The sequence below is a fragment of the Anser cygnoides genome, chromosome 6, assembly GCF_040182565.1.
Source record: "Anser cygnoides isolate HZ-2024a breed goose chromosome 6, Taihu_goose_T2T_genome, whole genome shotgun sequence".
NCBI lineage: Eukaryota > Metazoa > Chordata > Aves > Anseriformes > Anatidae > Anser > Anser cygnoides.
This window is the reverse complement of record NC_089878.1, coordinates 38,330,001-38,342,500: the sequence shown is the minus strand read 5'-3', so window position 1 is coordinate 38,342,500 and position 12,500 is coordinate 38,330,001. Positions and strand designations below refer to the sequence as shown.

At 42.1% G+C, this 12,500-nt stretch overlaps 1 protein-coding gene across 5 annotated transcripts in view; it reads left to right on the top strand.

Moving 5' to 3' along the window:
• ZEB2 (zinc finger E-box binding homeobox 2) overlaps nt 1-12,500 on the top strand; it is a 112,295-nt gene that overhangs the window by 66,105 nt on the left and 33,690 nt on the right. Inside the window, exon 1 of one of the 5 annotated variants that reach the window (XM_048062827.2) lies at nt 935-1,007. The exons of the other annotated variants lie outside the window; for them this stretch is intronic. Within the exon in view, the coding sequence (XP_047918784.1) occupies nt 941-1,007 (67 nt within the window). The 5' untranslated portion in view covers nt 935-940. Of the gene's footprint in view, nt 1-934; nt 1,008-12,500 lie in introns of those variants that run through there. 5 annotated transcript variants of the gene reach the window in all.

The following is a 12,500-nucleotide window of genomic DNA, read 5'->3' as shown; positions in this document are numbered from 1 at the left end:
CACTGAGCAACCGTGCCCAGGTGCAGGCCGCCTGCACCACGGGGCCGCCATTATGCGGGGTAGGCCGCGTCAGAAATCAGCCAGGGCACAGGAAGTCAATGTGGGTCGTGCTTGCTCTTTAACAGCCTAGGTTTCCAAACTCATTAAACACAGGGTCCGTTATGATAAAATACAAAATAAAAGTGCCGTTGACTCGACGCGGAGCTAAAACAGGAGTAGTGTTGTCCGTCCCAAAAGGGGGAGAAAGGCCGTGCCGGCGGGGAAGGGAGGAGGGTGCGTGTGGATTAGATCTGAGCACGAGGTGTTACAGCAAGAAAAGTAAATCATCTCAACAGGTCGGCCAGCTGTCAGACGGTCTCTGCCGGCAGCTTTCTCACCTCCATTAAAGTGCTTGCAAACTTGAGGAGCACCACGGCCTACCTTGGCCCTGTATTCTGGACAACTTGAGGAATTATGACCTAAAGAGCAGGATCGGTTTGGAAAGCCAATTCCTGGCAAATTCTGACCAAAATGACTTTGCCTGGTAGGAAGCATTCTGATTTGTAATGAAAGCTCAACACATGAAGTCAAACTCTCATCAAGGATGAATTTGAATATTTTTTTTCCAAGAGTGGCCTTATCTCCTCTGAACCTTTTGCATTCCACTATATCTTAATTGAAACGTAGGTTCTGTACTTTCTGCTCAGGGATTTTGATAAGTGTTTGCAGACTATGTAAACTTCTGAATAATAACTTTTACCGAGCCAGAAGGTTCCTTAAACATCTTTAGTATCATTTTGTGCAGTATTATTCTGCTCTCTAAGATAATGTGTTATCAATACCTCATAAGATAGCTTCAACCCAGGAAGGGATAACATTCGTAGTTGCTTTCAAACTACTCTTTTTTTTTTTTAGGGTGTAGGCCATAGATCATGCAGCTGTCAGCAAGCAGATAATCTTGATGACTAAAATGAGACCAGCGCAAGAAAAAAGGTGCCCAGCTTCTATCTTGACGGAGGGAGGACTTGGTCAGTAAGTTAGAGCTAGCAGGAGCAGGGAGCAAAAGTTTAAAAAAATAAAGTTTTTCTGTTCATTTTGCATGGGTGTCATCTTGGGGAAAAATTAGGAGAAAAAAAAATAATGATGGTGTAGGTTGAATAAAAGCTTCCTTTTCCCTTTTTATTTTCCACTTCTATGGTGGTTCGATGGGACAGGGTTATTGCCACGGCAGTGAGGTGGCAAAGGGGAAAGTTTGGGAGAGAGCTTTTGGAATGGGTGGAGGCCTTTTTTTCCTGATTTGTAGGGGAAAAAAATGTCCACTTTTCAGCTCTTTCCCAGGACAGGAGTTCTTTAAAGCATTCTTAGAAAACAGCTGACTCTCTCTCTGAACAAATCAAAAAAAAAAAAAGGAGCAGGAAAGGTTTGCTTGTAGTTCTGAACTCTTTCCATTGTGACAACCGGGGCAAGGAAATTTTGGGGTGGAATTGGAGAAACGAGAAACCAGAACGAGACACCTTCACTGATTTTTTTTTTTTTTTTAAAGTCAGTGTAATAAAAAAATAAAATAAAAATCATTGAAATTTTGTGTTGAGAAAAAAACGTCTCTGCAGGGAATGCAGCAAAATTAAGGCTCATGTATTTTGGGTTATTTTCCATGAGCAGCCCTCACCTCCAGTCTGACAGCTTTACGGCCATCCTTGGTCACCTGAGCCCACTGCGGCCAGGTCTGCTGCCAGCTTACTGCTCCTTACACGGAGCAACAGATATTACTTACCTGATGGCAGGGCGAAGCGCTAAGTGCTTTGATAGCTGTGAGATGCTATATATACCTCCTCAGGAGGGGGGACAGGAGGGCTTGGCTTGCAGGGATGTGTTTTGAGGACTGCTGCTCGTTGTTTGCTCAAAGTGTGAGCACTTGGAAGTTGCAAACTCTTCACGGCAAGCATTTTCCTTTCCAAAAAGAGGTTGAGCATGTCTCTGGTCTACCTTTATAAGTGGAACTTGTGTTATCAGTCTGACATGATGTGGTGCCTTTGAAGAAAATGTTGCTGTTGTGCTTTTAAAAAATAATAAAAGTTACGGGATCCCTTTGAATTCAGAAAATGTTGGCAACATTGGCAGGAAAGGCACGAAGCATTTGAAAGTTCTGGTATGAAGAAAAAGATTCTGAATAAAACAATTTTATGTGATTTTGCAGGTGGTTTGAGCTATCATTTTATATGTACGTTTGTACCACTGCTCATTGGAATGTTCATATAATACTGACCTAATTATGCATAGAAAAAAGATAAGCCATTTACTTGATTCATTTCTTCTTTTTAAATCAAGAAAGGAACAAAAAGGCTCCTATTTTCTGAAAGAAATTGTTCGCTTTTATTGCAGAAAAGTAGCAGCTTGTGCAGAACTAGAACTGTAACAATTTTATATTCCAAAGGTTTTGTGTGTATTCGGTTAGTTACAGTAATTATACCCAATAACTGACAGCCAAAATCACGTAGGAGAAAGCAAAGGCTGTTTTCTCACACAGGCCCTGCTGCAGAACATCTGCTGAGAGATTTGCATATTAATTAACCCATATTAACTCTAATTATTCTGGGAAATTATCAAATAAATTGAATTTTCTAATTTTAACCTTTCTTTTACTTGACGCGTGTCGAGGCTGAGAGGACGCACCAGGCTATCTCACCTGGGCAATGAGCAAAGCATCCTTTTCTCCCCCTTTTGCTCCTGCAGACCTGGGGCAGCCTGGGGAGCTTTTGTCTGCCTGGTGCTTTTTTGGCTCCCGCGCCTGGCCGGCTCTGGGCGCATTTGCTGCGCGGCAGCACATGTGTGCGTGCGAGCACAGATGGTGGATTTATACCGGGGTGAGCAAAGGTGCTACCTCGGAACAGTTGAGCAAACCTTAAGTTTTTTTTTTTTTCTCTCTCTTTTTTTTTTTTTTTTTTTTTCCCAGCCTGTTGTTCAGGCCTGAGCAAATAAATGGGAGTTTAATTCAATTAGAGCCTGGCTTTAGTCGGCGCCTCGTGACAGAAATTATTCAATATTTTTTTTTCCCCTCGCATTGTTTGGTTTACACGTCGCTGCCTCCCTCGCTTTTGTGGGCGGCTTGGGGTGGCCGCGGTGCGGCGAGCCTTTGTGCCCGCCGTCCTGCACCCCGCGCGTGTGGCGCGGCGATGCTCGCTGGGACACGGGCAGGTTTTACGTGTCAGGAGCAGGGCCCACGCTTGCACAGCACCAAAACCTCGAAACAAAGCTTGGGCTGCTTGCTGCCAACTGGGGCTGAGTGGAATCGGGGGGCGCACGCGTGTCCCCAGAGCCAGGCCTGACCAAGGTTGGCAGGAGGCAGGCGGCAGCTCCCGAAACACGCTCCCAAAGCTCTCCCCGTTGGGAAGCGTCACCTCCGGGAAGGCTGGAGGCTCCTCATTTCCACCTTAATGGGTTCCACCTCCTCCCCCCCGCAGCTCCTGGTCCCCGGGGAGCTGTGCAGGTGATGCTCCCTTGTTATCCCCTGCGCCCAGCCCTTCTCCCCCTGCCTGGCTGCGGATGGGCTGGGAAGCGGCCGGTACCTGAGCTCAGCCTGTTAGGCACAAGATTTCCTGTTGACACCAGGAAACTAGAAAGAGAGAAAAACAACAACGACGACAACAGCAGCAGCTAGGCCTGCCAAACGGGCAGGCAGAGGTTTCCAGAGCAGCTCTGTGGTGGTGGTGGTGGTGATTTTGATGGAGAAGATAGAGGTGCGCAGTGCTTTTGCATGGAGGTTTGGAGGCTTCCTTCCAGACAAGTGCTTTTTGGGGAGGCAAGATGTGGCCACGGCAGAAGGTAGGGTTAACAGCTAAGAGTTTTCTCTCTGAACTTTTAACGCTCACTGCTCCCGAGCTGAAATACTGGGTGGTTTAGGCTCTAAATTGTGGGGTAAACGCAATATGAAAAATGAGTCAGATGTGTAGCTATTAATCTTTGGGGCGGGGGAGGATAAAATGCCAGCAGATACAGAACTTCTTAATAGAAATAGAGAGTCATTATAAGGTTGCCTTTTTTTATATGATGGTATTACTCATTTGAAGTTACAAAATGACCCGTCTGTGATTTCTGAACATTTGAATGCACTCCAGCGTTTATTGCCTTTATACCTACTGCATGGTTATAAAGTTGAGCAACCTTTTTGGAAGAAGGTGATAGACACAATATCTATTTATGCAAGGACACATTTCCCTTTTCTTTATGTTCTGTTTATTCAAGGTTTTGTTTCCAAGGTCTTATTACTATAAAACTTAAAGCTAGACAAGGTCTGCCCTCTTGTCAGATAACACCACCAAAACAATTCTGATCGTTCAGTAGCTTATTATTTCATACTTCCAGGTCTTAAATAAATTACAGTTATTTTCACATTCCTCCTGAATATCCTTCAGGCATGATAATATGTGCATTTTTCTGAAAAGACTCTTAATATTTCCTTTCTTCTTCTTGATTTTAAATATTTTGTTGAATTGTCATGTGCAATAATAATTAGAGGGGGTCTTGCTAAATTTCTTTCAGTGTGATGCTTATATTGTTTAGCTGCTTGACATATTTTACTAATCATTGCAGAACTGTTGGCAAATAGATCGTAAATTACATCGAAACACAGGAGTGCAGCAATAGTTTTAGCATCTTTTCTCCAGCATTCCTTTGCTGCAGCCTTGCAGATTCCTTTTTTCTTTCTTTCTTTCTTTTTTTTTTTTCTTCTTCATTCCATCATCAAAGGCAATTATTGACTTGGGTTTTGAAGTGCAGATTATCAAGGTATTATTTCCTTAGAAGTGCAATACTGTAGATGTAGAAAGCAAGAGGACCTGAGTAATTTTCTAAAGAAGAGAAGGCACTAGTCTAAATGACTCAATGAATGACAGAAATGTGTTTAGGTATTTTTTTCTCTCTGACGCATCAGTATAATGCTTCTCTCTCTACCCCCACCCCCCTTTCTTTTTTTTTTTCAGTGGGTTAAATAAGGTAATCAGCACTGTTATGATTGTACTAGAGGGGAAGAAATCCCTGATTTTCCTTTTTGCTTTTTCACTACATAGTTACAGGGTGGGTATAAAGTTACTGTAAGGTATTACAATCTGGGAGTAAATGATTCTGGGCAATTTAAGGTCTGGCAGAGAGCTGTGCAGGAGCAGATCCTGGCTCCACTGAAATGAAGGAGATTGTATCAAAGTGCCACAGAAGAAGCAATCGATATTGCAATGCAGAAGGAAGAAGTTGTCCCAAGATTTTTTTTTTTTTTCTCCTCCCAAGATTACGGTGGTGCCTCCAGAAAAGCACAAAAGTTTTTAAACATACTTTTGCCTTTATTTACTCTACCCTAACCTAAAATGTTAGAGACCACCAGCCGGGTCAATCTTCAGGCCCTCAACCTCCCCTCCCAGGTTTCGGTTGAGTTCCCAAGCACTCCAGTCTGAAACTTGAGGTGAGAGGAATCGAGAACGTGCTAGTCATTTGTTTTGTTAGGAACAGATCGGGTGCTGCGGGACTTGTTTCTAGTAAGTACTTCCCACCCAGGGAAATTACAAATGCTGCTGCAGCTGAAGTTTTGCAGTAATAAGGGGTCACCCCATAGATCGAATGATGCTTGTCCCTAGTGCTATTTGGGTCCATTTACAAAGGGTTTTTGCATCCAAAATTAGGTAACCAAAATGTGACTTTTGTGTAAGAAGTGGCTATGTGATATTTTATAACTCCTCCTGGCAGCTGTGTGGCTTGTTAAGACCTATGGACTCAGTGGCCCATGGTTTGAATGATGTCTGTAAACACAGATTTACATAACACACGGTGATAGCTGTGCAGAATAAGTCTCAATTTGACAGTCTCAAGTGATTTCAGGAAACATTTCTTGGGATTTTTTTTTTTTTTAAATAATAAAATCTTCAACCTACGCTATGTGGGTAATTCTATCTTTCTGCCCGCCTGCCTATCACATATTAGACATGCTGCAACTGCTTCTGCCATTGTGTAAGCAGTGGATTTGACTTCCTCTTGTTTGAGAACGAAGGACAAGTTGACTCATTTGACAAGACCATATAAACCACTCATCCACAGCCGCTCAGCCACCATCCCAGTATTTCTTGACCAAAAAAAAAAAAAAAAAGTATTGTTTTCCTGATCTAGATTTACTCAGTGGATGGAAGGGCTGACTTTTTTTTTTTTTTAACTTCTATTTATTTTTCTACAAAATACATCCTAGCTGAATACTATTAGGAGAATTTTATTTTTACCTGTGAAGGGCACTACCTGGAGGCTGCCCTCCCATGTACTGCCACCTCCTGCATAATGATGGGAACCTGAAAGCTTCTGCCACCCATCAGAGTCCCCAGCCTGAAGAAGATAATTCTGCCGGCATTTATAAACTTAAGCTCTTCCAAGGAGATGGTAGAAGAGCTGGGTTCCTGAGATACGGTCAAGTACAGCTGTTGTAGCTCTGCCTGAGTGCGACAGGATTGTACAAACTGTATTTCAGAAACTTCACAGCAAAAGAGCAAGTTCCCGACAGGTTGACAGACAAATAAGGAGGATAAATTGGCAATTTACTATTTTCCAGAAACTTCCATGCCCATACATTTGAACAGAAATTATCCTTTGCTGGGAAAGTTACTCTAGAACAAGACTACTACTTTTCTCAGGCCTTTTCAAGACTGCAAAAGGCTGTATTCACTATAAAGTTATAAACAAAAATGTGTAGGCCTCAGAACACATTTTCCTTTAGTTAAGAATCTTCTTTTTTTTTTTTTTTTTCATATAAAATGTAAAAACAATGAAAATAAAAATGCATCTTTGGGACAGAAGATAATAGACACAGATATGCAGTTCCAGCTCCTCTTTCATCTCCTTTCCCCTCATCATCAGTCACTGCAGTGAGGAAGGAGTACTATCAGCCTTGGGACTCTTCTAGTCCGGTGAAAGCTTTGATTTCTTCCCCCCGCTGCAATTCTTAGGCATACTGCACAAGAGTTATCACCACGGTTTGCAAACAGCGAGGCAAAGGGAAGGGGATAAAATACTCACCTCCAAAGTCAACACCGAATGAAGCTATGCATCTATATTTCTCTTTCAAGGACATCATCAAAACTGGTGGAGGCAAAGCCATCCACTGCAAACCACGAGGCTGTATAGATTTTAAGGTAATAAAGCTAACGTATCTGTCAGTCTCCAAACTGAAACCATGGTAGCCTTTTTAACTAAAGAGAACGTTATTTTTTCTTTTCTGAAGAGGCTTCTTCTTCAAAGACCCTATTGATGGGAAGGTAGAAGGAAACCTGACATCATTTTGGATTCTTCCCAGCCTACCTTCAGGCATCCCTTTCTACTGCTTCTTTCATGGAAGCACTCAAGGCTTAGTGTGACAATTTAAAAAATATGAAGCCTCTGGGCTATTATGAATTTCTGTCTCCAGAGAGAAACACAGTACAAATCTGACACACCAGAGGACTCAGAGAGATGTTCTATTTTCTGTTATTTTGAGTCGGTCAGCTCGAGACCGAAGACAATATAGATGCCGATGTGGATTTCTGAAGGGGTCATCACTTTTTACAAGAGGTAGCTTCTAACTGCATTAGAGCTCTGGTGGGGGCTTCAGAAATACGGGGAAATGAGGTGTAAGGATGAGAGTGAGAAGTAAGAGCGAGGTGATGGAGGATATGTTGGCAGATGCCAACAGACAGCTTGGGTGATTCTGCGGATGACATGTGTTTTCCAGACAGAACAATGGCTTCCAAACTGCTAATCAGAACACAGGGCTGGCTCCGTCCCTCCACAGTAAATCTCGCATTCTCCTGTGCTATCCAGCGCCAGGTTTTTCAGTTGGTTGATAGAAAAAGTGGACCAAATTCTGTAGTTATCTGGAGCATTTTTACTGAAATTAATGAAAAGGTTTAAAATTACTATGAAAGTAAAAGGAGGGTAATTTAGTCAAAATGTAAGTATGAGAGTACCCATGAGTTCTTTGATATAAACCTCAAATAAATGTAAAGTAGGGACTCTGCAGTGAGATCCATTTTGCTTTCTAATTCCACAAAATTTGAATGTGGGAATAAACATGAGTTTTGGAAAGTAAAAGAAGATCATTTTGTGCCTATTCATCAGTCACGGGAGTCAGTTTCAAATAAATGACATCAAACATAGGAGAATCCCTCACTAGAGCTCACAACTAGAGCTTTTCTTGTTCACTTGTCTCTTCAGTCCTCAAAAACATTAGGCTATTCTTTTATTTTTAAACTGTATTGGTAGGATAACTTGCAGAATAGTCCCGTATTCTCCTCTACATTTAAAGAAAGAGAAGAACAGATTTAGGGAAATAGAAGCATGACCATATTAAGCTGCATTATTATGGAGGGAATTTTCTTCTGCCATTTGATTCCTGATAAGATAGTGTAGTTGTAATTTCTTAAGACTTACTCACAAGATGTGTCCCTAAATACCTAAAAGTCATCAAAATCTGTTCAAGGAACTGTTAAGCAACAAAAAAAAATATATTTTTTAATATTATGAATATCCGTCATACCAGTTCCGTACTCATTTCAAGGAAAACCGAAGGCTTATGGTCTTCCTCCAGGCTACGCTTTTGTTTCTCATGTGAACAGGCTCTATTTTGTACCAGGAGAAAAGGCTACCTGGAAGGATAAATAAACAATTAATTATTTATATTTCTAAAAGCATTCAGCTGTGCTCTTAATGCTGTATAACCATTTAAAAGCAAGTATTCAGCAGAGATCTTCCAGCCTGGGAATCTACTGTCTGTGATTTAATCAACAGCCTCAAGAGTCATAGGAAGACAAATCCCCTCCTGGTCATCATCATCCCGTAACTGGCCTATCACTTCAGTGCAGAGACCACCATAAAATAATAAAGACTAGTTAACCACACAGCTGCCAAAATAAACATCTCCAAATCAAGATATGTAACCCTCGATGAATCCCTTTGGCGTTAGAGGGAACAAGGGAACGAGCACTTCCTAAAGAAAGAGAACCAAGAGCCCCACCAGTGTGCCGTGTATGTATCTCACCTGACAGTGCAACTTGAATAATGGTCTCGAGACCCTGTGAGAGCCAAAAATATGGAACTGCAATTTGCCAACATGACACAGGAGAGCTCCTTGTAACTGGGGCTCAAAGCAGTATTGCATTGGCTTGTTGAAGTCTGTAGTGGTTTGATTATTTTAACCAAATGCATAGTCTAAAACACTTATGTTTACAGGCGACCTAGCAGGGTGAGATGCAGGCCTGAGCATCAGCTTTGAGGCTTCAGGATTAAGCAGCCCTTAGCAGCAGTCTACTTTGCAGGTTCCTTTATTTTTGATCCTTTCTAATATCACATCTTAAAGACAATTGAGGTCCTGTGTTTTGACAAAATGTTATCTCTCAAATCCCACGTCTCCCTATTTGTGGAGTTTACATGTTGATGGTGCATCCTGTCAGAATCACCCTTCCCATACCAACTATGGTTGCCAGAGAAATTTCTAAAATTAAATGTATTTTCATTATCAATGTACCTTCCCTGAGAACAGTATTTATTCTGGTGGGAAAAGAGTGGGTGTACCCTAAACTTCCTGTTGTATCGCTTGTATCGTCCTCGTTTCTCTCAGGAGGAGAGGCACTCATTAGCAATAGAACAGAGGAGATAAAAACCACACACATACACGCACACAAAAAGCAGGTAAGGCCTTTTTCTGTTTGGCAACTGTAGATGACAACAGCAAGGAAATGCAAGGGTAATGCTATTACTTCATTCTTAGATAATATCATTTATAGTTAATGTGCTGCACAGTGTTGTGAGCATTGCAGAATTCTGCTATCTACGGAGGAAGAAAACAAACCAAAAAGAAGTGCTCTCATATCTACATGCAGAATTGGCACATGTGTGAGGCTTTTTCCTCTAAATCCTTTGCATGTACCAAGCCCAAATTCTTGGGCATATCTTGGGAGTGTCCAAGAACCTTTTGGAAGAGACCAGTTTCTTCTTTCATGCTGCCAGCTGTGGCCAGGCTGCAGGATGCTTCTGAGGCTTCTCCTGTGGTTTGTCCCCTGGTCATCCCACCGTCTGTTCCTAACCTGGGCTTTCTGCATGTAGATGTAGCTTTCTGCATGTTACGGGTGCACTCATGCCGAGTGTGCTATTCCTTAGGTGGGGATGAAACAGTTTTCATCACCCATTGAGGAGAACCACGCAATTTGTACTTACGTGGGCGCTTTCATTTTCAGCTTGCTTGGCGAATTAGTTGCCACCGTTGAGCAACCACTTGCTTTCGTTTTATCGAAATACCAAGGAGTGATTTGACCAGCAACCTGACCACCCAGCACACCTAAAATGGCCAGGCATTTCTCAAAAGGTTAAGCCAGATGCCTTGGCCAGAGGAGAAGGAAGGCAGCCGTCCCCGTCCTGGGGCACCACGCAGGCTGCGTTTCCCATCCCTCCTTCAGCAGGGAGCTGTTTGCATAAATTCCTTGCAGATCAGGGAGAAAATTGATCCCCCACTTTTCAGTTCCCTTCTTTTACTGGTTGTCACAACCTTAACAGTACTTGACATCAATGGGAGTTACATTGTGGATCGGGGGCAGTGTTTGGCCCTTAAGCGTAGTTTTTGCATGTTAATACATTAGCAACTGATGTCTTATTTGTTCAGTAACTGACAGAATAATGTACAGAAAGCACGTAAGTATGAAAAGGGGCTAGTTAGGTAATGTTCAGCAGAGCATCTTCAAAACAACACTGCAACCACTGTATTTCAAATGTCAGGCTAATTATTATCAACATTTAAATGTTAGCGTGGGCCATTTTTAATAGTGGATTTTTTCAGCAGGTACCATTATGGACAGAAAATGTCGCATGTAGTTCTGCCACTGCATTGTTCAAAAAAGTACATAGAAGAAGGGAATGAATTCTTTCCACAGACAGCAAAAAGAACATCTTGTTTGCCTAAATCTGACTATAGAATTAATCCCTCTGATGATACTACTTGATGTATCATTTATTTGAAAAAGGCATAGAGAAGTTTTGCTAGAATAGAACAATATGAACTGAAGCTAATGCTTGTTGGAGATAAAGTCAGAGCCTTTTAAGTCTGGGATTTTGGAGATTCATGCGCAGGTATATTGCATTGCTGCCAGTTGTTCTGGAGGCAGAGGCATGAGCTGTGTACTCTCTGGTAACCCCCTTACAGAAAACGAAACTTGACTATGATTCAGCACAAAATGGAATGCAATGCCAATGATTCAGTTACTCCTCCTTTGCTTGCGGTTTGATCCTATCCATCCCTTCCCATGTAAACATGGCACTCAGTGGCAAATGCCACTGCAATCGGTGCGGTACCTGCGTGTAATTATAGCACACTTTGCCAATGCAACTGTTAACACGGAACTGCAATTAATTCCTGTGAAGATTACTGCTAGAACCGTGGATACCAATGCTGGTCTGAACATTTATTGCTGCTCTTCAGTTGGCCTTTCGAGATACCTTTAAGACAGATTTAAAATTGGTGTCTGTTTTGAGCCAGCTAACAGTGTGTCTTCCTTCCCATTTATTGCATTGCAGGGAGGGCTTCTTTGGGCTCTTCTTTGTGCACATCTCTTTTTTTTTTTTTTTTTTTCTTTCTTTTTTTTTGGTGCCATCTCTGTAGCTCCAGTGCAGTTGCCTGCTTGACCTAGTGGAAAGAACACAGTCTGAAGTTAAGGATGCGTTGTGTAGGAGGGCTTTCATTTCTCGACACTGAGTAAAACTTTATGCATCATAAGTGCGAAAATAGTAATCAGTTTGCAATACATTAAGAGTGCTCTGCCCGGTGACCCACATTTAAAGAAACTATTGTCAATTATTCTAAAAAAGAAAAAAAAATCCTTTTTCTTTTCCTGTAAAGGCAGAGCTAGGCTGCTGAGGTGTGTTTGTGCTGACAGTGGTGACAACAGTTAACTTCTGAAAAAGGGAAAGCAAAGGCCACGATGATATTATATTGAATTTCACATTGTGAAGGCGGGTTTTTTTAGTCTGATTTCATACACAGAACGTCTCCTGAAACAACAAACGAATGCAGTTAGTCACTGAACTTCACAAAAGTCTGAAAAAGAAAAGAAAAATCCCCCGGCATGAGAACTGGTGAAGCAGATGTAATTAGTGTGCAGAAAGGTGCTGGCCGCATTGCCGTCCTTGCACACGTGAATAAACGTTGTGTCCGTTTAAGACTGCTTTACCTGACCGACACAGCACGTCAAGGGGCTGCGGCGTGGACACAGGCATCCTTGGCTAATGCAGCCCTGCAGAAGATGGCAGAGGGCTTCTGTAAGTGAAGTTGACAGCAGTTATTTATTTAGTTTAAAAGTATTTACTACTATTTGTGAGAGAGAACCCTAAAGGTTGTGAAGTATTGTTGGCCTGTGAAGGTGATGGATGTTCTGCTCCTGACCCTATATAGTGAGACATGACTTCATTGCATGTTTAGATTGTTCTGATATTTGGGACTCCTCAAGGGCTGTTCATAAATCATTTATCTCTCT